General features: G+C 40.7%; 2 protein-coding genes across 9 annotated transcripts in view; both read left to right on the top strand.

Moving 5' to 3' along the window:
• The first annotated feature begins 1,411 nt into the window (after positions 1-1,411).
• Positions 1,412-10,658, top strand: zgc:92275 (cholesterol 7-desaturase nvd). The gene is made up of 7 exons (XM_058051819.1): positions 1,412-1,835; positions 7,116-7,304; positions 7,384-7,562; positions 8,798-8,923; positions 9,003-9,122; positions 9,295-9,471; positions 10,497-10,658. The coding sequence occupies exons 1-7, from the start codon at positions 1,412-1,414 to the stop codon at positions 10,656-10,658; spliced, it is 1,377 nt and encodes a 458-aa protein (XP_057907802.1).
• Positions 10,659-22,824: 12,166 nt separating this feature from the next.
• The window catches only part of grin1a (glutamate receptor, ionotropic, N-methyl D-aspartate 1a), a 35,280-nt gene continuing 34,104 nt past the window's right edge, over positions 22,825-24,000 (top strand). For 4 of the 8 annotated variants that reach the window (XM_058058019.1, XM_058058012.1, XM_058058003.1 and 1 more), the window contains exon 1: positions 22,825-23,511. In XM_058058019.1, the coding sequence (XP_057914002.1) occupies positions 23,263-23,511 (249 nt within the window). In that variant the 5' untranslated portion in view covers positions 22,825-23,262. The remainder of the gene's footprint in view (positions 23,512-24,000) is intronic. The other 4 variants (XM_058058042.1, XM_058058035.1, XR_009120330.1 and 1 more) reach the window with 3 other exon arrangements.

The raw sequence follows: 24,000 nt of genomic DNA, 5'->3' as shown, positions 1-24,000 counted from the left end.
CTAAGCTACCAGGCATCAACTTACGTCATTAAATAAATGGCAAGATAATTTGTATGTTTGTTTCTGTGGGGTGAATCACTTCAACTGGTTGTGTGACGTTTATTAAAGTGGAAGTCAGGTCTAAATTTTATTAGAAATATCTATAACTAATGAAATTACAAATATTGATTTTGACATACCATATATATTTGAAAAAACATTTGTCTGCAGATTTTAGTGACGCACAATGTTGCATTAGCACACAACCTACGAGCAAAACCTTTCCAGTCATATAACATGTTTGGGTTCATACACTTGTTATTTGCAGGCCCATAATAACTGCTTCTTATAATAATTGCCTGTAATAATGGTAAAAACGGCGGCACGGTGGTGAGTGGTTAGCGTGAAAACCTCACAGCTAGGAGACCAGGGTTCAATTCCACCCTTGGCCATCTCTGTGTGGAGTTTGCGTGGGTTTCCTCCCACATTCCAAAAACATGCTAGGTTAATTGGTGACTCCAAATTGTCCATAGGTATGAATGTGAGTGTGAATGGTTGTTTGTCTATATGTGCCCTGTGATTGGCTGGCGACCAGTCCAGGGTGTACCCCGCCTCTTGCCTGAAGACAGCTGGGATAGGCTCCAGCACCCCCGCGACCCTCGTGAGGAAAAAGCGGTAGAAAATGAATGAATGAATTGTAAAAACGGCGGCACGGTGGGTGAGTGGTTAGCGCGAAAACCTCACAGCTAAGAGACCAGGGTTCAATTCCACTCTCTGCCATCTCTGTGTGGAGTTTGCGTGAGTTTTCTCCGGGTACTCCGGTTTCTTCCCACATTCCAAAAACATGCTAGGTTAATTAGCGACTCCAAATTGTCCATAGGTATGAATGTGAGTGTGAATGGTTGTTTGTCTATATGTGCCCTGTGATTGGCTGAAGACAGCTGGGATAGGCTCCAGCACCCCCGTGAGGAAAAAGCGGTAGAAAATGAATGAATTGTAAAAACTTTTTATAAATTATTTGTGTTATTGTTTCACTACTTTTACCATTTACCATGGATATTTTGAGTGCAGCATATATAATTAACATTGAGTATGACTATATAAGTAAACTCTAAGTAAAAGTAAGTAAATATGCAAGCAGTAGCACTCGTTAATCAACAATCAACAGAGGAAGTAAATGTTTGGCATGCATGGTTCACATTCCCTTTGAAAGTGTGAACAATAGTAGTGGCTTTACTTTAGTGACAGCATCCATAGTAACCACTAAGGTAACAAACGCACAGACAAAAAATAGGATAGTCATCATCATCATCATGTAATGTCACTTGAGCAAAAGTGGGCGGGTGTAAATTAACATCACTGGCTTCCTGGAGGTTCCCTGAAAACAAAATGTCACTAAAGGTGTGCCATCAGAGGACAGGAGAGATCCAGAATGATCGGTGCTTACCTGCACACCAGGGGCGTGGCAGCCTCGGCCGGTCTGGCGGTATGCGCTGTACTCCTAATGCAGGCCGGGGAACCTCAGGGACCCGTCGTGGGCACCGAGGTATCCACTTGGATGGACAAAGCGCTCCAAGGAGCTGCAGTGCACGCGGGAGTGTGCGTCTTCATCGGGGTGATAGTCGTCCTGTTTACCGCCTTATACAAGTTGCTCTTCAGCCCGCTGGAGCTCCTCAAGGCGCCCGAGGATGTGGGATACCTGACGGAGGACGGTCGCTCCAAGGCGCGCAACGCCAACGACGTGCGCCGCCGTAGGAAGACAGGAGACCTGCCTCCGGTTTACCCGAACGGATGGTACCGAGTTATGGACTCTCACATGCTGCGGAAAGGAGACGTCAGAGATGTTACGATGCTTGGTATGTCGAGATGTTATGGTAATGGTAATGGTAATGGTTTTATTTCATTTGAACATGCATCAGATTACAATTGAGTGCATCCCATAATCAGTTCACAGTTCCACATGTCCAAAAGGAGTAGGAAGAAGCAAAGCTTATTAAATCCTACCCCTCCATCTGGTACTTTTACAATCAGTAGTATCAGTAATCAGAATAGCATGAAAAAGTTCAATGTTTTTGCTAGTCTTTTCAGAAAGTGAAACCTTTTTCCAGCGAGGGACACATTGATTGGAGTTTTGTTTTTGTAATATTCAGACTTTATATATTACATAATTTTTTTCCTGATATTAGAAAAAGGTAATGCACTTTGTAAATATTTCAGCTCTGTTCTACTTATATGACACATTTTTTTGGTCATAAAATTACAAGTTTAATTTAATAAATCTTTAATTAAATGTTTAATTTAATAAACTTTTTAATTTTTCTCAGTATTATGACTAAAATGATGGATGTTTTTGGGCATTTCTGCTGTTATTTTTTATAATATTCCAAATAATTAATTTTAATTTTAATTTTAATTTTCTTGTAATTGTGTTTCTTGTATAGCTTAATTTTCATAATGTTTTGACTTTAATTTCTGAATATTTATTTTATTACGAAACTGATTTTCAACAAATTGCAACATTTGTTGTTCTGATTAAAAAAAAAAGTTTTCATATTTATTTCAGATTTTTCTATTTTTGCCGTCGTTTTTTTTTAGTTGGGTTAAAGTCTTAAATTCAATTTTTACAATGTGCCGTGGGCAAATAAATGTTATTTAACAGAGCCACAAACAATGCAGATACATTTTACATCATTGATAATAAATTTGCATACTTGAAATGTAGAATTACTACAGCTTCTGCTTGGACATTAAAACCATGGCAGCCATTGAACTGCGCATGTTTTGAGTGAGTTACACCACATGCAGATTAGATTGCAAGGTTTATAGTGTGCGTAAAGGACTTCCAATCCTGTCTTGCGCACTGCTACTTTGATATTATGTGTACAGATGTACCTCGCTACATCGCGGTTTGAATATCGCTCCCTCACTCTATCACGGTTTTTCAAAGGCGAATCAATTAATAAATGATTGCTGTTTCTATGTCTTATTATTAGCCAAAAATATTGAAAGACGAGTAATACTGCATGTAGTATTCTGATCACTAGGTGGCAATAATCACACAATATTTAACCAACATTACTTTGGAGTCGGCCATGCCATGTCCAAAGTGAAATAAAGTTCTCCTCTCATTACGTGTGGAAGTGGTAAATTTTTGGCTTCTTAACGTGTCCTTCACTGTTTGAAACCCTTTCTTACATTTAGAATAAATAAATCGGAGGCTCATGAGTTAGCTCACCATCATGCTATGCTTCGTCCGTGCAGTGATCCAATAGCCTACACATTAGCACTGTGATGTAAACAAAGAATTATAGGAGTGTTATTTCCTGTTTACAGGGCTCTAATAATGTTGCAAAACATATTTTTGGATTATTATTTCTATGCTCTAACTTCAATGATATTCAATTTATTCAGAAATTAATTGTCACAATTAACACTAATTAACAATAAAAGTTCAGCCTGTGAGCTACTTTTAAAATGTCCCAAAGATCCACAGTACCTGTGGAAATCTAATTGATAAATGTTGAAACTACTAAAATATACTGAGTAGTATTCAGAGTTTATCGTTGTTCAATAAAATCCTCATAATAATATTCAATAATCGTTAAATAATTCACCTTTCAATTCAAATATGGTAATTAAGATAATTACACATAATTCCTCAATAGGTTTGCATAATAAAAAGTATTATGTCATTCACAATAGCTATGTAGTGTTCATTACACACACTGTTGTACAGTATTACGCCCAGTTAGCATTTGCTTACAATTAAATAAATGAAAATGACTATGCAAAGACAATGCAGCCGAGGACAAGGCAACATATTAAAAAGGTTTTATTTGACACTGAACAGGAGGGGAGGAGTTTTGAGTTATTGAACTTTCTCACAATATTCACATTTTCTGAGATACTGATATTTGGGTTTTCATTGAAAGCAATAATGATCAAGAAATAAAGGGTTGGTATTTCACTGTACTGCAGGGGTCTCAAACTCAATTTACCTGGGGGCCACTGGAGCTAGGGTCTGGGCAAGGCTGGGCCGCATCAGGTTTTCAAAAAAAAAAAAAAACGCATTTATTAAAAACAGAAAAATATACAAACTTTTTCAGTGCTTTGGTTCCGATTTTCTACAATAAAAGCTCTGATAAAACATTCCATTGTTCTCAAATATCTTACTTTTTCTTTTTCTGTACAAAATCAATCAATCAGTAATAAATAAATATAATAATAATAATAAAACGACAAATAATAAAAACTTAAGAAACCACATATAGTTGGTGGGTAGACAAATTATTTTTTTTCAGATTAAAATCAACAAAGCATTATTAGAGCCCTGTAGACATGACAAAACACGACTATAGTCACAGTTATACTCTTTTTATTTACAACATATTGCACAACTGCAGGGTCTTGAGACACATGCTAACTCGCAAACTAGAGAGCTAGCGACCTAAACTGTAGCCTTCAAGTTATTTCCTTTAAACGTAAATAGCCAAAAACTTACCACTTCCACACGGATAGGGAGGATAACTATTAACAGTTATTTAACCTTTAACATGAACAGTAGTCAAACGTAATAATTTTTTCTGGGTACATGATACCATACAACACTAACATTAAACTTTCATATCAAGGCGGGGGCCTCAAACTAGTGTCCTGCGGGCCACATTTGGCCCGCGGGCCGCGTGTTTGAGACCCCTGCTGTACTGGATGTGTAATGATGATGTGGATGATATATGGATGTCACTTTCTGAAATGAGGAACAAAAAATATTGAGTTTTTCCGTGATCTTCATACTTTTAAATGTACCTGTATACACAATAACTGGATGGATGTAGAAACTTACTTCCCTTGTGCTCATAAAACATGCTGGTCCATATGGCAGACATTTTGCAAAGACAGATTTTTTGACATCATTACACAAAATCCAATCCATCATTAGACAAAACTGTGGTGAGACCAGTCATGTAGTTTGGTCTAGAGACAGTACCACTGAGGAAAAGACAGGAAGCAGAACTGGAGGTAGCAGAGATGAGGATGCTGAGGTTCTCATTGGGAGTGACCGGGATGGATAGGATCAGGAACGAGTACATCAGAGTTAATGGTTGTTTGTCTATATGTGCCCTGTGATTGGCTGGCGACCAGTCCAGGGTGTACCCCGCCTCTTGCCTGAAGACAGCTGGGATAGGCTCCAGCACCCCTGCGACACTCGTGAGAAAAAGCGGTAGAAAATGAATGAATGAATAAATTAGCACTAGACGGATACAGTATTTGTATATTTCTTGTGGCATCATTGAATATGTTTCTGAATTCATTTCTGCAAATCAGTATTTAAATGTGGCTATTGAGTCATTCACGTTCAAATATTGCTTTTGTTTTTGTCGTTTTTTTTTTTAAGAACGGTGGGCCGAACATGGCCCCCGGTTTGCACTTTGGACATCCCTGCATTAAAGGGATGTCCTCCGTATAGCCACACATCACCTTCTAATCTTGAGGCAACATGATAACTGTAGGTCAGCCAAGTATTGAGACCCAGATGAGTTACAGTGAGGAGGCATAACTGAACCTGGAAATACAGTCAGTATCTACAACTACTGGCTTATGTCCCAGTAGTCCAAGTAGTCCCAGTAGTACATACACATTAAATATATTCCCATTACATACTATTGCATATGCTCCAAATGGAACAGGGGACCGTTGCACTTGCGATGACACTCCACTCCATTATGTGGTGTGTGGGTTCTCTATGTGCCCTGTGATTGACAGGGACCGACTCACCTCAGGGTCAGCTCCCCTGTTATCCTAAAAACTTATACAGCATACCGTGTACGACGATCCAGAGCATCCCAGACATGCTCAGTGGGTGGCATGACTGGATACGCTGGCCATACGATGTTTGCACCTTCAAGGAATTGTGTACAGATCCTTGCAAATGAGGTTGCCACACGTCCAGCGGAGTTCATACACGATGAGCTGCCAGTAGCCCCTAAACACTTTCCAATTAGCTCTCCAAAAACTTTTATTCATTTATTATCAACTCCTATACCCACTATATTAGACGTGTGACCAATCACTGTGGAGTGGGCGTGGGCGTGGGTGGAATACATTAAAACAGACAGTTTTAGCGGGAAGCACAAATCCAAGGAAATGCAGCTGGTATGGGTGTATATTCTGGAAGATCCAGAAAGATCTTCTGTGCAGGTTATTGTGAGTAGCTGCTCTATAGGAGTCCACAACTCAATACAAAGGGTGGAAAAATGAGCATAATAGGTCCCCTTTAAACCTTATACTTTACATTTCAGTTTAGACTATATACACTTATGAAAAACTGTTTGCCCACTTTCTTATTTGTTATTATTTTGCACATTATAACCAATTAGGCTCATATTTGGCCTTTTGTATTGAGTTGTGGACACACAATTTAGTCTTTCCCTTTCACCCAAAGAAACACTTTGCTAGCCATTGCTAGCAACGGAAACACAGAAGTAGAGCTTGGGTTAGAGAGTGTATCGCGTATTCCTCTGTGACATCACAAAGGAACAGTTTTGCAACGCCCTTTAAAACCGAGTGTTTTGAGCCATTTGAACCTTGTTTCAGGGCTCACTTCCAAATACGCAAACCTCATTATCTGAAACTTTGGCATCATTTACCACAAGAATACAACATTCTTTATTTTTATAAAAAAAATATTATTAAAAAAAAAGAATACAACATTCTAATTACATTTATAGGTCAGAAAATTTGAAAAAGTACTTTAAGGGAGGAAACTAGATGACCCAGTGTGGAAAAGTGATGAGTCTCTTACAGCGCTGTGGAGGAATTTGGGCCCACTATTTTGCCCACTACTTTGCAGAATTGTTGTCATTCAGCCACATTTTGGAGAGCCTTTTTTGTGATCTGGATGAGTCGCTGGACTTGGGGTCATTTTATTTGGAGAAGGTTCACCACTGTACCATTTGTGGATAATGGCTCTCACTGTGGTTTGCTGGAGTCCCAAAGCTTTTTTTTTTGTTCTGTGTCAAAATGATAGCAGTTAATATGTCATTCAAACAAGGAAGCTAGTAATAATGGCACAGTATCAAGGTAGATTATTTTGTGCTGAACTTCATTATTTCATTCTGCAATTACTTCTCCTACAGGGGAACAGCTAGCAGTGTTTCGAGGCGAAGATGGGAAAGTCTACGTGGTTGACGCCTACTGTCCCCACTTGGGGGCCAACCTGGCTGTGGGAGGACGTGTGGTGGGAAACTGTGTTGAGTGTCCCTTTCATGGATGGCAGTTTCGGGGGGACGATGGCAAATGTGAGAGGATACCTTATGCTGAAAAAGGTATTGGTTCTAATTAATGCCTTTTCTATCTATTTCAAGATGGATGTGATATTACATGAAGGTTTGTTCTGCTTTTCAGTACCTGATTTTGCGAAGGTGGACACTTGGCCCAGCTGTGAAGTTAATGGTCAGATTCTGCTTTGGTTTCACTGTGATCGAGAAGATCCACAGTGGACTGTCCCGGAACAGCAGGAGATCACCAAGGGCGAGTGGGTCTATCGAGGCAGAACAGAACATTTTGTCAATGCCCACATACAGGTATGTGGTATGTGATGTTTACTACTCGAACCCACTTAGGTCCACACCCCATCACAGCATATTAGTCTTTGTAAATTTCCTTCACGTAATATTAATGTATTATTCTATTTTAACTTTATTCCAGGGCGGCACGGTGGTCGAGTGGTTAGCGCGCAGACCTCACAGCTAGGAGACTAGGGTTCAATTCCACCCTTGGCCATCTCTGTGTGGAGTTTGTGGGTTTTCTCCGGGTACTCCGGTTTCCTCCCACATTCCAAAAACATGCTAGGTTAATTGCCGACTCCAAATTGTCCATAGACATGAATGTGAGTGTGAATGGTTGTTTGTCTATATGTGCCCTGTGATTGGCTGGCCACCAGTCCAGGGTGTACCCCGCCTCTCCCCCAAAGACAGCTGGGATAGACTCCAGCACCCCCGCGACCCTCGTGAGGAAAAAGCGGCAGAAAATGAATGAATGAATGAACTTTATTCCAGGGTGGCACGGTGAAGGAGTGGTTAGCGCGCAGACCTCACAGCTAGGAGACCAGGGTTCAATTCCACCCTCGGCCATCTCTGTGTGGAGTTTGCATGTTCTCCCCGTACATGCGTGGGTTTTCTCCGGGTACTCCGGTTTCCTCCCGCATTCCAAAAACATGCTAGGTTAATTGGCGACTCCAAATTGTCCATAGGTATGAATGTGAGTGTGAATGGTTGTTTGTCTATATGTGCCCTGTGATTGGCTGGCCACCAGTCCAGGGTGTACCCCGCCTCTCCCCTAAAGACAGCTGGGATAGACTCCAGCACCCCCGCGACCCTCGTGAGGAAAAAGCGGCAGAAAATGAATGAATGAATGAACTTTATTCCAGGGTGGCACGGTGAAGGAGTGGTTAGCGCGCAGACCTCACAGCTAGGAGACCAGGGTTCAATTCCACCCTCGGCCATCTCTGTGTGGAGTTTGCATGTTCTCCCCGTACATGCGTGGGTTTTCTCCGGGTACTCCGGTTTCCTCCCGCATTCCAAAAACATGCTAGGTTAATTGGCGACTCCAAATTGTCCATAGGTATGAATGTGAGTGTGAATGGTTGTTTGTCTATATGTGCCCTGTGATTGGCTGGCCACCAGTCCAGGGTGTACCCCGCCTCTCCCCTAAAGACAGCTGGGATAGGCTCCAGCACCCCCGCAACCCTCGTGAGGAAAATGCGGTAGAAAATGAATGAATGAACTTTATTCCAATAATATTATAATTTTCCCCACAGGAGATCCCTGAAAATGCGTCAGACATCTCTCACCTGTCTCACCTACACACGGCAAGTATTGCCAGTGGAGCTGACCTTCGCTACACAAACAGCAAAACCTGGCACTTTGTACGACATGAGTGGAAAGTATGTTTTTTGATTTGAATTTCAATTTTGAAACTCAATTTCAAATGTTAATACAGTAAATGTGTGTATTTTATTCAAGGCTCAGTGGGCACCAGAGTCCTTCCCCAACAACCATTGTTCTCAGATGCTGGTGAAACATGCTCTTTATGTGTTTGGATGCCATTGGCCTGTGTTGGATCTTCATGTCGTTGCAAGACAGGTACAGGAAGGTTTAAAAAAAACAACAACAATATTCTAGAACATTTTTTGATGGTATATTAGCTTAGAAGTTGCAATGTTATTGTCATTTTTGCATCATTGTGTTACTTTCAATGTCAATGCCAAACCTTGTAGAGGTACACTTCATGTTCTTTACATATTCTTTGTTTCAGGTCGGGCCAGGAGTGGTGCTTATGCGATTTGACCACAGTTTTTTGGGAAGTGGAGTTATTATGCAGGGTGTGACACCAGTGGAGCCCCTGTTGCAGTGTGTCTCGCATACAATCTTCTATCAGTCAAATATTCCCTCCCTGGTGCCCAAATTCTTCCTCAAAGCAGAATCCATCCAGGTGAAGCCCAGTTGCACTCAACTTGTAATTGTCTTTCACTGTTATACCATTTTGAGACACATCATTTCAGTTATGTCTTTTGTTTGTTTCTGGCATGCTTAAACATTTTTGGCCCTTTGTATTGAGTTGTGGACGCCTATAGAGCAGCTACACACAATAACCTGCACAAAAATTATTTTAGATCTTCCAGAATCTGCACCTATACAATAGAGCTTTATTTTCTTGCTTCCTGCCATAATGGTCTTTTTTAATTTATAGCCATAAGGCCTCCAGGCAAGCCCAAAGGGCTTCCTCACTATGAACCATATAAGGACGTCCTCCCCTCTGTGACATCACAAAGGGTTAGTTTTACCACTCCTTTTGGAGTGTTTTGAGCCATCTCAAATTTCACTTCCAAATGCGCAAACCTCATTATCTGAAACTTTGGCATCGTTTAACATGAGAATGCAACATTCTAACTACATTTATAGGTCAGAAAAGTGCAAAAAGTACAATAGGTCCCCTTTAACCGATTGCAATACATCGGAAAAGAAGTAGGAAAAAGCAGAGTGTATTTAATCCTACCCATTCTCCATGTTTTCAGCATAGTCCCATGACTTCCTTCAATAGAATGGTTGAAATTAGTCAATACTGCAAATTAATAGTAATTGCCGTTTATCCTCACAAGGATCACGGGGGTATGCTGGAGCCTATCCCAGCTGACTTATAGGCAAAAGGTGGGGTACACCCTGGACTGGTTGCAAGCCAATCACAGGGCATTACCAACAGAAGTACCACCACACATTCAACACATTCAATCTGATTAAACGCTGTTGCTTAAATGCTGATTAAACCAAATGAAAGGTTGAGTAAACCGTGAATAAGCATTTTGTGTGACTGACAAGATTGATTCGACTTGTCATGATTGACGGATGATGGGTTGATCATTGTTTTTATTAAGCAATGGATCACTACAAGGTTTTGTGTGTGTCGTGTTTCTTTTGGGAGTCATGTGATGTTTATGAAGTCCATGTGTCTTTGTCTAGTTTGAACGGGATGTTATGATCTGGAACAACAAGAGGTACATCTCCAAGCCTCTCCTGGTGAAGGAGGATTCAGCCATCCAGAAACACAGACGCTGGTACAGTCAGTTCTACAGTGACAACAGCCCCCGATTCCAATATCAGCATGACACTTTAGACGTTTGACTATCATTTTGTGACTTCATCAACATTTACTCAAATGAAGGCACTCTACTAGGAAACATTTGAAGGACACAATTTAGGGAGTTTGCATTTAAACAACGACTGTGAAAGCGCTTTGTGTGTGTTTAGTGGTTAGTTACTGAGATAATTGAAAATAATTCGTACTAAAACACTCTTAACGCACTCTTTCAACCTTATCCGAATATACATGATTACAGTTTATGTCCATGGAACATAGTTTCAAAGCAATACATTTCGTTATGATAAAGCATTAATAGTGTGACGCTGGACTTGAATGTATATGTGCCTTGCTGAAACAATAGCCCAGGCTTAAAATGTCTTACTTTCAAAATACATGCATGATATGTATGATCATGTCATGTTGTTTGAACAACACATCTCAGTACTCTGAACTTGCTCTTGCAAAATGTTGAGCAAAATGATTAAAAAATCAAATAAAAATATGCAATGATGTGAAAATAACCAGATAAAAGTGGTCTTCAGAAAACACATTGTGGTACAATTCCCTCGTGAACATCGGTTAAACATTGTTTAGAAAGTTTCTCCAAAAAATGGAAAGAAAATTAACAATGGAAGAGAAGCAGACCATTAAAAATGTTGCTTATCCTCACGAGAGTCGAGGAGGTATGCTGGAGCCTATCCCAGCTGACTTTGGGTGAGAGGCGGGGTACACTCTGGACTGGTCGCCAGCCAATCACAGAGCACATATAGACAAACAACCATTCACATTTTTAATTATAATAAATGGTAATGGTTTTATTTCATTTGAACATGCATCAGATTACAATTGAGTGCATCCCATAATCAGTTCACAGTTCCACATGTCCAAAAGGAGTAGGAAGAAGCAAAGCTTATTAAATCCTACCCCTCCATCTGGTACTTTTACAATCAGTAACTGTTACATTTGTTCACTCCCTGCTTTCCATAATACAGTTTAATTTTTTTTTTGTTTTTTTTTTAATTTTTTAATTTTTTGTCCCGTACCAAAGTATGAGGTGATATGACCATCCAATGACATAATGTGTACCATAGTAAGTGTCAATATAGTGATATATATAGCACATCATGACTGGTTCAAGACTCTTCATCCTTGTATTTAGCAAACATCAACTGCTTGTATTGTTTCTTGAATAAATACAAAGTGTATGCTTTTTAATACTACTTGTGGAAGTACTGTAGGAGCATACAGTTTGTGTTCACCTTGTCAAAGTAAATGCGTGTCACTGTGGTACACGCCCAACATAGCAGGAAATTAGTGCGGTTTTAAATAGTTTAACAGCCGGTTTGTTGGAAGTTGCTGAAGTCCCCATAAAAGAAAATGAAATTGAAAAAAATGGAACCAAGCCAAGTTATTTTTCCACTGAAGACTGAAAGCATACTGTGCTCATGTTGTAATTGAATCACTATGCACTATGCACAGCGCCATCTGTTAGATTTAGTAGAGCACTGCACAAAATTGATTGAGAAAATACAACAAGAAAAATGAGGTCTTTCAAGGCAAAGTGTGACTCCGTCATCCTCCAACATCAGGACAGCTGTGAGGAGAATGGCAGAGCGACCGGCAAACGGTGACAGATGGGCTAAACCAAATGACATCTGTTCCATAAAAGTAGGACTTGGCAGGGGGGGGTCTCATCCTCACCGCAGTGGAAGTGTCAGTAGTTTGTGTTGCCACATGACTTGGCACGAATGCCCCATATGCATATGGATTGGATTCTGAGCTGCAAGCATGCTTTGCAGTGCCACTGCTTTATGACCACAGATGACTGCATTACCATAGTCGGCCTGCAGGAGGAGTTGTAGATTTGTTAAGAACAGGGGTCTCAAACTCAATTTACCTGGGGGCCACTGGAGCTAGGGTCTGGGCAAGGCTGGGCCGCAACACCCCCCCCCCCCCACCTCCCCCAAAAAACGCATTTATTAAAAACAGAAAAATATACAAACTTTTTCAATGCTTTGGTTCCGAAACTTTTTCAAAAGCTCTGATAAAACATTCCACTGTTCTCAAATATCTAAATTTTTATTTTTCTGCACAAAATAAGATATTATTTTTTTCAGATTAAAATTAACAAAGCATTATTAGAGCCCTGTAGACATGACAAAACACGACTATAGTCACATTTATACTTTTTTTATTTACAACATATTGCGCAACTGCAGGGTCTTGAAACACATGCTAACTCGCAAACTAGAGAGCTAGCGACCTAAACGGTAGCCTTCAAGTTATTTCTTTTAAACTTAAATAGCCCAAAATTTACCACATCCACACGGATAGGGAGGTTAACTATTAACACTTATTTAACCTTTAACATGAACATTAATCAAACGTAATAATTTTTTCTGGGTACATGATACCATACAGCATCCATATTGGGCCGCACTAACATTAAACTTTCATATTAAGGCGGGGGCCACAAACTAGTGGGCCGCGTGTTTGAGACCCCTGGTTAAGAACCTACAGTAGAGCTGATACATGCTGTATTATGGTTGATCATGGATTCATGGATTCTTCCTTTAGGGGTGTCCAACCAGGGGTCATTTTGATGTTTTGAATACATAAAAAGCAAAATCCAGTGGAATAATCCAATCCAATAAGTTATATGCTTTAAATCCAATTCCAGTGACACAAATGTCATATGCTGTGGTGTTGCTTTGCTGCCATCTCTCTGTCATGTGTTGTAGTGCACTACTGGTCAGGCTGGGAAGAGAGCTTTACTCACCTGCAAGCAATTACACCTGGACTATTTAACCCCTGCATTCTCTCAAACCTGTTGTCAGATTGTTAGCTTAGCTTTAAGGTCAATACTGCCTTTTTGTATTTTGGAATCTAACTACCGGCTATGGATGAAGCAGTTGAGTGAGCGGGGGACAGACGAGGGGGGGGATAAACACCTTTTCACACCACTGTAAGTACCAGTCAAATATTTGGAGACACTTTTGTATTGAGTTGAATGTGAAAGTTCTACAAAATAACTTTTTACTGGGCTGCATGGTGGAGTGGTTAGAGCGCACAGACCTCACAGCGAGGAGACCCGAGTTCAATTCCACCCTCGGCCATCTCTGTGTGGAGTTTGCATGTGTGGGTTTTCTCCGGGTACTCCGGTTTCTTCCCACATTCCAAAAACATGCTAGGTTAATTGGCCACTCCAAATTGTCCATAGGTATGAATGTGAGTGTGAATGGTTGTTTGTCTATATGTGCCCTGTGATTGGCTGGCCACCAGTCCAGGGTGTGATTGGCTGGCCACCAGTCCAGGGTGTACCCCGACTCTCAGCTGAAGACAGCTGGGATAGGCTCCAGCACCCCCCACCCCCGAAAATGAAAGAATGAATGAACTTTTTACTGGTACTGCATGTCAAGTGTGCAAAGTACTGAGTGTTGAAGTACTATTATTTTAAATATACCAGCACAAGAATTTCCTTGTGGACTAATACAAAATTGTCCTAACTCATTCTTACTTAACCACGCCTTGCCTTCTTCTGTTTTGTTGTACGTATAAAAACCTTGAATCATCGCTCTATTTGCTTTCTGGGTCATTTTCAATACAAGCTGAGGTGCACTTGGTTGTTATTATTAGCAACAAAACCACCTCTATTTTTTGTAGTTCACATAAAATAGGTCAACAACCTTCATGTCATTGACAGTAGCTGGACAGTACCTTTTTAAAAAAAACAAAACAAAAAAAAAACATAATATATGCACTATTCTATAGAGCCCTCTTTCTTGATTTTTTCTCAAGATATAAATATTTAACTAAAAGTGGGCTTACATGTCCCATTTGAGTGAATTTCTTGGTTCATTTATTTTCAAAGACATTGTTGTTCGATGCTGGAATCATTGTGGTACAAGTGAAAGTATGGCTCAGGGGGTTTGTATGGTGAACCTCAAGGTTCAATTTTAGGTCCATTTCTTTTTCATTTACATACACACTGCTTTTTCACTTGGAAACTCCAAGTCAGTCAATAACCTTTTTTAACTGTATTCTTGATATGAAATCATGGATGGCAGTCAAAAGTTATTTGTCCTGAAGGCCAGACAGATAAGTTAAAAAGTTAAAAGTGTTGAACCTTCTTATTGTGTTAAAAACTGGCCATTCCTTTTGATTTTGATGGTGATTTTATTCCCAACATCAAAAATGACAACAAACTACCATCTGAAGAAAATAGCCAGCACAAGTGCTGACAATGACCAGAATGCAGGAGTACATCACGCCATTTTTAAGGTCGCTGAGTTGGCTTCCGATGCATTTCTCGATTTTAATACTCTTGGGCCTTCTTGTCTGTGTAACTTTTTTTGTTATGAGCCATTCATGGTTGTTTGTCTATATGTGTCCTGTGATTGGCTGGCGAGCAGTCCAGGCTGTCTTGCCCGAAGACAGCTGGGATAGGCTCCAGCATGGAGAAATTGAGATTTCCAGAATGAAACTGAAAATGTATGAAATAAGTGTAGTGCGTTTGTATGTTACTGCTTTTTCACTTGGAAACTCAAAGTCAGTCAATAACCTTTTTCACTGTATTCTTGATATGAAATCATGGATGGCAGCTCAAGCATGAGGAATAACAGACAGACAGATAAAGTTGCTCCAAAACTACAAACCAAAAATGTTGAACCTTCTTATTGTGTTAAAAACTGGCCATTTCTTTTGATTTTGATGGCGATTTTATTCCCAACATCAAAAATGACAACAAATTACCATCTGAAGAAAATAGCCAGCACAAGTGCTGACAATGACCAGAATGCAGGAGTACATGCATTTCTCGATTTTAATAGTCTTGTCTATGTAACTTTTTTGTTATGCGCCATTCCGTACCCTGAATTCTTCCTGAAATGGCCTTTTTATGGTGCCAACTGTCCACACAAATACATATGGTGAATTCTTTTTTTGTCAGTATTGTGACAAATATATATATATATATATATATATATATATATATATATATATATATATATATATATATATATATATATATATAATGGGGTTTTTTTTGCTCCCAGGCTTCAAACATAGCTTCAGGGAACTAGTGTTATGTATGTGTCTATGTTTACTGTGTTTGTGTTGCGTCAGCGTGCACGTGAGTATGCTGACCAATAGATTCCCACATGGGTTCATTGTTCGGTCTTATTCTGTGCTTATATTCTTAAGGTCCTTTATTCTTTGTAGATTTTGCACCACAGTCCCGCTGCCTCAGGGATGACAGGCCTAATTTAACACAAAATATTGATGCATATTGATCAACCCCCACTGTATTTTTCCAGTATGTGTTGCTGCTGCAACCTGAATTGCAAAAGACTGTGATGAGCAGCACAGATATGTCAGTTCAGCAAGAGGAGAGTCTTGTAAAGACATGTAAGATTTATGCAGTTACTTCACATAACATGAGAATCACATCAGAAGGAACAGCACTGCGTTCATTTCAAAGAGCTCATCAAGTCTGTCCACGCTAAGGAAGCGTGCTTTGCCCTTGCTGTTTGATCACATAACATGAGCTACATGTCAGTGGCCTAGAACCATGGCGGACAGTCCGTGCTAAATGCCTCTTGATGCATGGCAGCGATATTCACGGAATAACTCAACCATGGCATCCGGCTTTGGCACGTTCACATTAAGCTAACGTGAAGTGAAAAACACTGTATGATGCGTAGACAAGATGGACGCACGCGAAGCGTTTGGATGTGTTTAAATGTGAAATATAAAGTGTTTGTTTTCCACTATTGGTGTTTTGTACTCCTCGGTTAAAAGGCATTAAATGTGCATATTGTAGTAGTCTTCAGAAAGCCTATGGAGTTGTTGTTGAACATTATTGGTCCACTCGCATCCCCAGTGTCGTGTCATGTGACGATTACAGTACAGCTGTTGTTTTGCCCACTTTCACTGTCCCTAAGGCCATATTCACACGGACATGAATATTTTCACCTATGTCGTAAAAATATTCATCCACATAGTGGCGTTTGAGCATGCCAAATTAAGCAATTTAGCATTAAAAAAAAAATCTGACGCTTTGATGATGTAATTTCCATAATAACACAATAACAATAACATAAAATTAACAGGAGATGCATGCAGACTGCTAGTTTATTGTCAGCAAAATGAATTGAATATGAATCTGAAAATGGGCGGTGACACAGCTAGGAGACCGGGTTCAATTCCCTGCTCGGGGATCTCCGTGTGGAGTTTGCATATTCTCCCCGTGCATGCGTGGGTTTTTTTCCGGGTACTCTGGTTTCCTTCCACATTCCAAAAACATGCTAGGTTAATTGGCGACCCCCAATTGTGAGTGTGAATGGTTGTTTGTCTATATGTGCCCTGTGATTGGCTGGCGACCAGTCCAGGAAGTCCAATGGAGATTTCCAGAATGAAACTGAAAATATATGAAACATAAGTGTAGTGTGTTTTATTGGTAGAGACAGAGCTCCGTTGGCTAAGTGTCAAATTATCCTTGTTTAATTGCCTCCACTACAGTAGTTATAGAACAAAACAGGCATACATAACATGGATGGTTTCCAAAATAATGACATGGTTGTCAAAGTCGGCCCAACAGCTTTAATCTGATCCCAAATCGTCATCGTTGGCTGTAGCTGTCTTGGCTATTTTAAAGAAAACAGCAGCAGTAGGCCATAACGGCGCCTTTGTTTGTCCATGTAAAGCGAAAGTAGACGTATGTTTCCATAAGCTCAATTAAAAAATAAATGAACTCAACTATATCTATATCTATATTGAGGGAGGGCTCAGTTCCATACAGATTCCTGTCATTATTTGTCCCCTTCCCTCCGTAAGTGCTTGCTTATGTGGCGTTCACTTGGTTGTCTTTAAGCATAAGGAGCATTGTTCATGACTGCTGCCTGTGTAAAGTGCTTTGAGATGACCTCTGTTGTGAATTGGTGCTACATAAATAAAATTGATTTGACTTGACTTGATAAGTACCCTGTGACTCGCCTCTGGATATAGTCTTAGCTCGCACTCAGTGATGCTGTGAGTGTGAATGTTTGTTTGTTTATATGTGGGATAGACTCCAGTTCCCCATCATCCTGGAAAAGATATGTGGAAGAACATGGATGGTGAGTGCTTTATTTAAAATAAAAATTTTAGGCCGTTTATAGCCTTTAATTGGTTCCAGAATCGACTGCAATAAATGAATTTCTGCGATATAGGATTCAATGTTCAAGGAAAAAAAATACCACTTCCACACGGGAAGGGAGGATAATTTTTTTTTCACACTATCTTGTCGGACATGCCGTGTCTAACTTCATGCCATGTTAATGTATTATAATGTAAGCTAATGTCTCAATGTTTTTTGTGTTATTACTGCCTAGTGACCAGAATACTACATCTCACTTGTATGTCAATATGTTTTGACTTATAATACATAGCCTACCATGAATCAAAGCATGCATAATAGCTCCAATTTTATTTTTTTTATCTGTAAAACTACAACCTAATTTTCTTTGCCTTTCAAATAAATAAAAAAATGTGTATTCAAATTTTAAGTAAAAATGGCTGCATGCTTATATTGTGTTTGTCTCCCTGCATTCTTGTAGCAAACTTACATAAGGCTGAAGAGTGGGTTGGTCCAGTCTTATTGATGTGTGAGTGGGTGGGAATAGAAGCAGAGGAAAGCTTCTTTATAACAAGGAGCCGGCTCGGGCACTGCGGCGTTGTCTAATAAGTGTTAAGTTTAATGCAAAGTGGCTGCTGCAGTGACATAGAGGAGGGAGGGTAATTATTGGATGCCCTGCTCACCCCGAGAGCGGATGCTGAGACAGTGAAATATTCACACAGCAAGTATACGTATAGCTAATACTGTATTGTTGCTTTCTTCATTTGTGTTTCTCGCTTATTCATATTTATAGTCAGGATTTACAATTTAGAGATCAAGTCTTGCAACTGTGTTTTTCTATTAATGATGTTGTGGTTTGTGGTGCCGACATGAACAAAATGCAGGAAGAGCGTATGTATAAATAGCAACAACATGAACCGAATTGAACTACATTTTCACAGGAGAAACGAGACAAATAGTTTAAGACCGTTTAGCACACAGCTTTCAGATGATGAATGGTGATTTGCTCATCCTCGTGATTAATTCATCAGCTCCTTGCAACCCCAACAGCCACCAGTGTGTTGTGTGATTTATAATTCAGGATGCTGTTTGATTTTTTTTTTTTATCCTAGCGGCTGCTTCAAATCACTTTTTTTTTTTTTTAAAGCAGGAGCATTTGTTGTTGATGATGATGATGATAATAATAATACTTTCTGCTTGGAATAAACCCCATCGTGGTTCAGTCCCATCAGGTACTGACTGTTAATAATTGAAACTAGAAAATTCCCGTGGAAATTTTGATGAGCTTGCCACCTATGCTGTGAACCTCGGGCCCGGTGTGCCAATGGCTACCATGCTAGCACCTAGCAAGAAAGCCTCAAGTCCCGAAAAGGTTGATGCAGTCCCATAGTGTCCCCACATCTTGCCATGTGTCTATTTGCATTTAGACATGAGTAAATTAGCTTACATGCTAACGGCTACCATGCTAGCACCTTGCAAGACAGTTTCAGGTCCCGAAAAGTTTGGGGCAGTCTCACAGTGTCTCCACATCATGCCATGTGTGTATTTGCCTTTAGACATGAGTAAATTAGCTAACATGCTAGCAGTCACCATGCTAACACCTAGCAAGACAGCCTCAAGTCCAAAAAGTGTCCAAGCAGTCCGATAGTGTCCCGACATCATACCATGTGTGTATTTGCCTTTTATATATGAGTAAATTAGCTAAAATGATAACATGCTAACAGTCACATGCTAACACCTAGCAAGACAGCCTCAAGTCCAGAAAGTGTCCAGGCAGTCCAATAGTGTCCCCACATCATACCATGTGTGTATTTGCCTTTATACGTATATGAGTAAATTAGCTAAAATGCTAACATGCTAACAGTCATCATGCTAGCACCTCGCAAGAGGACCTCAAGTTTAGATAGTGCCAAGGTTGTCCTATAACTAAGCAGCAGTCTATGGGGCTTGCATTACTGAGCAAGCCCATAATAAAAGAATAAATGTCTGCCTGTGACTGTTTCCGTCATATTACGAAAGCGATGAGGAGAGAGATTCTTGTTTCCTAGGTAACCATGAGGTTGCTTCAGCTCCAGTATCTTGCAGTAACGGTGCTTCTAACAATTATTTGAACTCTCAAAGCTCCAACTAAAGAGCTCATACGCCTCCAATTACGCATACACACACTCATGATTAGGGACACAAGTTTGCGTGCGACAGTAAGTGTGTGACAGCTGGTTAGATGGATGGCACTAACTTTGCTGTGTGATTAATGGCCTGTCCACATTGGGCTCCATATTACAGAGAACGCTGCACAATAAAAGCACACTGGAAAGGCAATTGGTGGGGAAATATCACATCAAACTAACGTCCATGTTGAACTCTGACCAGACATCGATTATAGAGGGACAAACTCACACCCCCTCCGATAGACTGCTTCACCCCAAGTGTGTGAAGGAGCGATATCGCAGGTCCTTTCTTCCTGCAGCTGTCAGGCTGTACAAGCAGCACCGCTCCCAATAGACTTCTACACCACTATGTACATCTGTGTAATACTTGCTTTTAGTTAGTATAGTTACTCCAGACCCCATTCACTGTGCAATATCTGATCAACCTCCATGTGCAATATTAAGGGCTGTGAATGCAATATCCTAAGTTCTATGTGAAGTATTTCCATAATGCCTCATATTAACTCTCTAACAGGATCTCAGTGTATAGACTGGTTATATATCTCATCTCGTTTCGTATTATCTACATACTGTATTGCTTAACTGACTCTGTACTCTTGCTGCTGTGCAATACAAATTTCCCCACCGAGGGACGAATAAAGGCATATCTTAATATCTTAATCTTAATCTATCGTCATCTGCTCTAAGACCCATCCAATCTTCTGCAGGTTGTGACTGGGGTGATACCCTTAATTATCACATACTACAGTATTAATTGGCCCTGTACCCTAGAAACGGCCCATGAATGATACGGGGAAAGGGCGAAATGATACTGTGTCAAAGCCCAGGGCAGTGATACTGATAAAATATAGAGTTTAACCATGTCCAGTATCAGCCCCCATAGCTGTCCACTGGATAGAGCGCGCTGCTCTGGTATCGTGCCCGTGAAACAACCAATCAGAGAACAGCGCACGAGTGCTTAGTGCCAAGTGCTTCTCCAGTCACCAAAAAACCCAAACTTGATTAATGGAACTTTAATTGTCAGATATTGATAAGATAAGACTGTTGATAAAATATTATTGTTGAAATATTTTTGCAATTGTTGTGTTTACACTGTTTAGATATAATACATGTAATAAACTGAACATTTTCTGGAAACAAAATGGTCTTTTGATTAAATTGTACGTGATAATAAGCTCATGATTAAATAATATGTGATAATAAGATCATCACAAGGTTTGTCTGGTATCAGGCCCAGTATCATGCCCCGCGTGCCAGTATCAGACTGATACTGACATTTGGGGGCATGATACCTGGCCTGATACCAGACAAACCATGTGATAACCTATAAATATTAGACACTTTGTATGAATGGTGGAACTGTGTGAGTTTCTCCATATAAATCACGGGTACGCAAAGTGGGGTGTTATTGGAGTAGTGAAGGATATATTGACTTCTATTGGGACACCCCTGCTTTAAGAGATGGAAATAGAATAGTATTATATCCCTATGTGTGCAAACTGTTGAGTCAGCTTGGATTTATTCCTACTGAAAAAGATGAAAATGAAGCACTTTGGCAATGGTGTGCAATTCGTCTAATTTGGCAGACACTCAAATTCGTACACATTTATCTAGTAGTGATGGGCCATACTGCAAATGTTGGTGTCCGTCTGATACAAAGTGAATACAGAGACAGCTTTGTGCAGAATAATACAAATATTTACTTATTAAAAAATATATTTTTCAAGATCATTGAATGATGTTGTGTTTTTGCCAAAATGGCCAACCATTCATTTATTCAATAATTTTCTACCGCTTTTATCCTCACAGCCTTTTATCCTTTAGCCTTTATCCTGGAGCCTATCCCAGCTGTCTTCAGCTGAAAGTCAGGGTACACCCTGGACTGGTCGCCAGCCAATCACAGGGCACATATAGACAAACAACCATTCACACTCACATCCATACCTATGGACAATTTGGAGTTGCCAATTAACCTAGCATGTTTTTGGAATGTGGGAGGAAACCGGAGTACCCGGAGAAAACCCACGCATGCACGGGGAGAACATGCAAACTCCACACAGAGATGGCCGAGGTTGGAATTGAACTTGGGTCTCCTAGTGAGGCCTGCATACAAACCACTCGTATGGCCAATCAGTTTGGGAAATGTAAATCAAATTGGCAGCCACATTTCCATCAATCCATCACTCATTTCCATGTCAATCTTCCATTGCAGCTGTGACTACAGATGTAATTTACCATCCAGGATTGAATGAAGTTCCACAGAACTGACACACAGTCAAATCACTTTTCACACAACTGTATATTCTTCCACTGTGTTTTCTTGTCATTACCTTGAGGTTCATATGTTTGATTTATTTGGTACATTTGTACAGAAATGCGGCACGGCGGACCTCACAGCTAGGAGACCAGGGTTCGATTCCACCCTCGGCCATCTCTGTGTGGAGTTTGTATGTTCTCCCCGTGCATGCGTGGGTTTTCTCCGGGTGCTCCGGTTTCCTCCCACATTCCAAAAAACATGCTAGGTTAATTGGCGACTCCAAATTGTCCATAGGTATGAATGTGAGTGTGAATGGTTGTTTGTCTATATGTGCCCTGTGATTGGCTGGCGACCAGTCCAGGGTGTACTCCGCCTCTCAGCTGAAGGCAGATGGGATAGGCTCCAGTACCCCCTGCGACCCATGTGAGGAAAAGCAGTAGAAAATGAATGAATTTGTACAGAAATGTCAATGTTCTTACATTTTTTTGAGCGCATCACAAAAAAACAGAACCCCCCCCAGTCTTCAACATGCCCTGCCACATTGGGATAGACAGCTTGTAGGGAGCGTACTATTTATTTTTCATACAATACAATACAGCTTGGTAATCACTGGCAGCACAGCACGCCAACGCGCGCCGAGTCGAGTGGGTAGTGCATACGGCGGGAGCGCGCGGTAGCACCGAAGCGCGCGTGCACAGCTGTCAGGACCAAGGACAGCAGCCGGTTTAGCCCGGAGCGACCTTCAAGGGAGCTCGGGAGCGATCACCCCCCCAACTGAAAGCATTGAGAAGCGGTCTGGATTGGAGGAGACACTGCACGGAAAGATGAGATGATGCGCATTAGGACGTTTTCACAGGAGGAAGGTGCAAGATGATGATCGCGCTCATTCCTCCGCATTGCTCATAAATCCGCAGTTTCTCAGTGTTCTCCCTTTTTTTCCCGGCCACCCTCCCTCCATCTCTCACACCGCCCACTTGCGTCGTGCTTGCCTGCAACCGAGCCGAGCCGCGCTGCTGCCCAGAAGCCCCTCGAGCCGACCCGCCAGCACCGCGGAGAGAAGTGACCGGGCTGAGGGGTTCCGTTTGACGGCGCTGCTGGTGGACAAGATGCGGTTCTTCGTGTTGGTGGTGCTTTTCTCCTGTTCGTGTGCGCGGGCCGGTTGCGAGCCCAAAATTGTTAACATCGGAGCCGTCCTGAGTCAGAAGAGGTACGAGCAGGTCTTCAAAGATGCCGTGACCCAAGCCAACCAAGTCTACGGAAGGGACAAATTCAAGCTCACGGCCATCTCCGTTACGCATAAACCCAACGCCATCCAGATGGCTCTGTCCGTGTGTGAAGACCTCATCTCCAGTCAGGTACGCAAAACTGCCTTAAAACTCTTAATGGTTTGAATTTAGCTGGGAACAGCTAAATATTGGGAACAAGTCGGATGAGGAGTGAAAGATTTCCTTTACAGTACATCATTGTCACATGTCTTTTCTCACTCGGTTGCCATGGTTACATCGCCGTTACTCCACTCTGCATACAGACAATAATGTACATCAGGGGTCTCAAACTCTGGAGCTCGGGTCTGGGTGAGACTGGGCCGCATCAGGTTTTCCAAAAAAAAACAACCACATTTATTAAAAACAAAAAAATTTAAAAAACTTCGCTTTGGTTCCAATTTTCTACAATAAAAGCTCTGATAAAACATTCCACTGTTCTCAAATATCTTACTTTTTATTTTTCTACACAAAATAAGATGAAAAATAAACAAATCAAGAATAAAGAAAATCAATCAGTAATAAATAAATATAATAATAATAATAATAATAATAAAACGGCAAATAATCCAAATTTAAGAA

This window comes from Doryrhamphus excisus, chromosome 2 (genome assembly GCF_030265055.1).
Source record: "Doryrhamphus excisus isolate RoL2022-K1 chromosome 2, RoL_Dexc_1.0, whole genome shotgun sequence".
Taxonomy (NCBI): Eukaryota; Metazoa; Chordata; class Actinopteri; order Syngnathiformes; family Syngnathidae; genus Doryrhamphus; species Doryrhamphus excisus.
The sequence above is the reverse complement of the archived record's forward strand: the minus strand, read 5'-3'. Positions and strand labels throughout refer to the sequence as shown.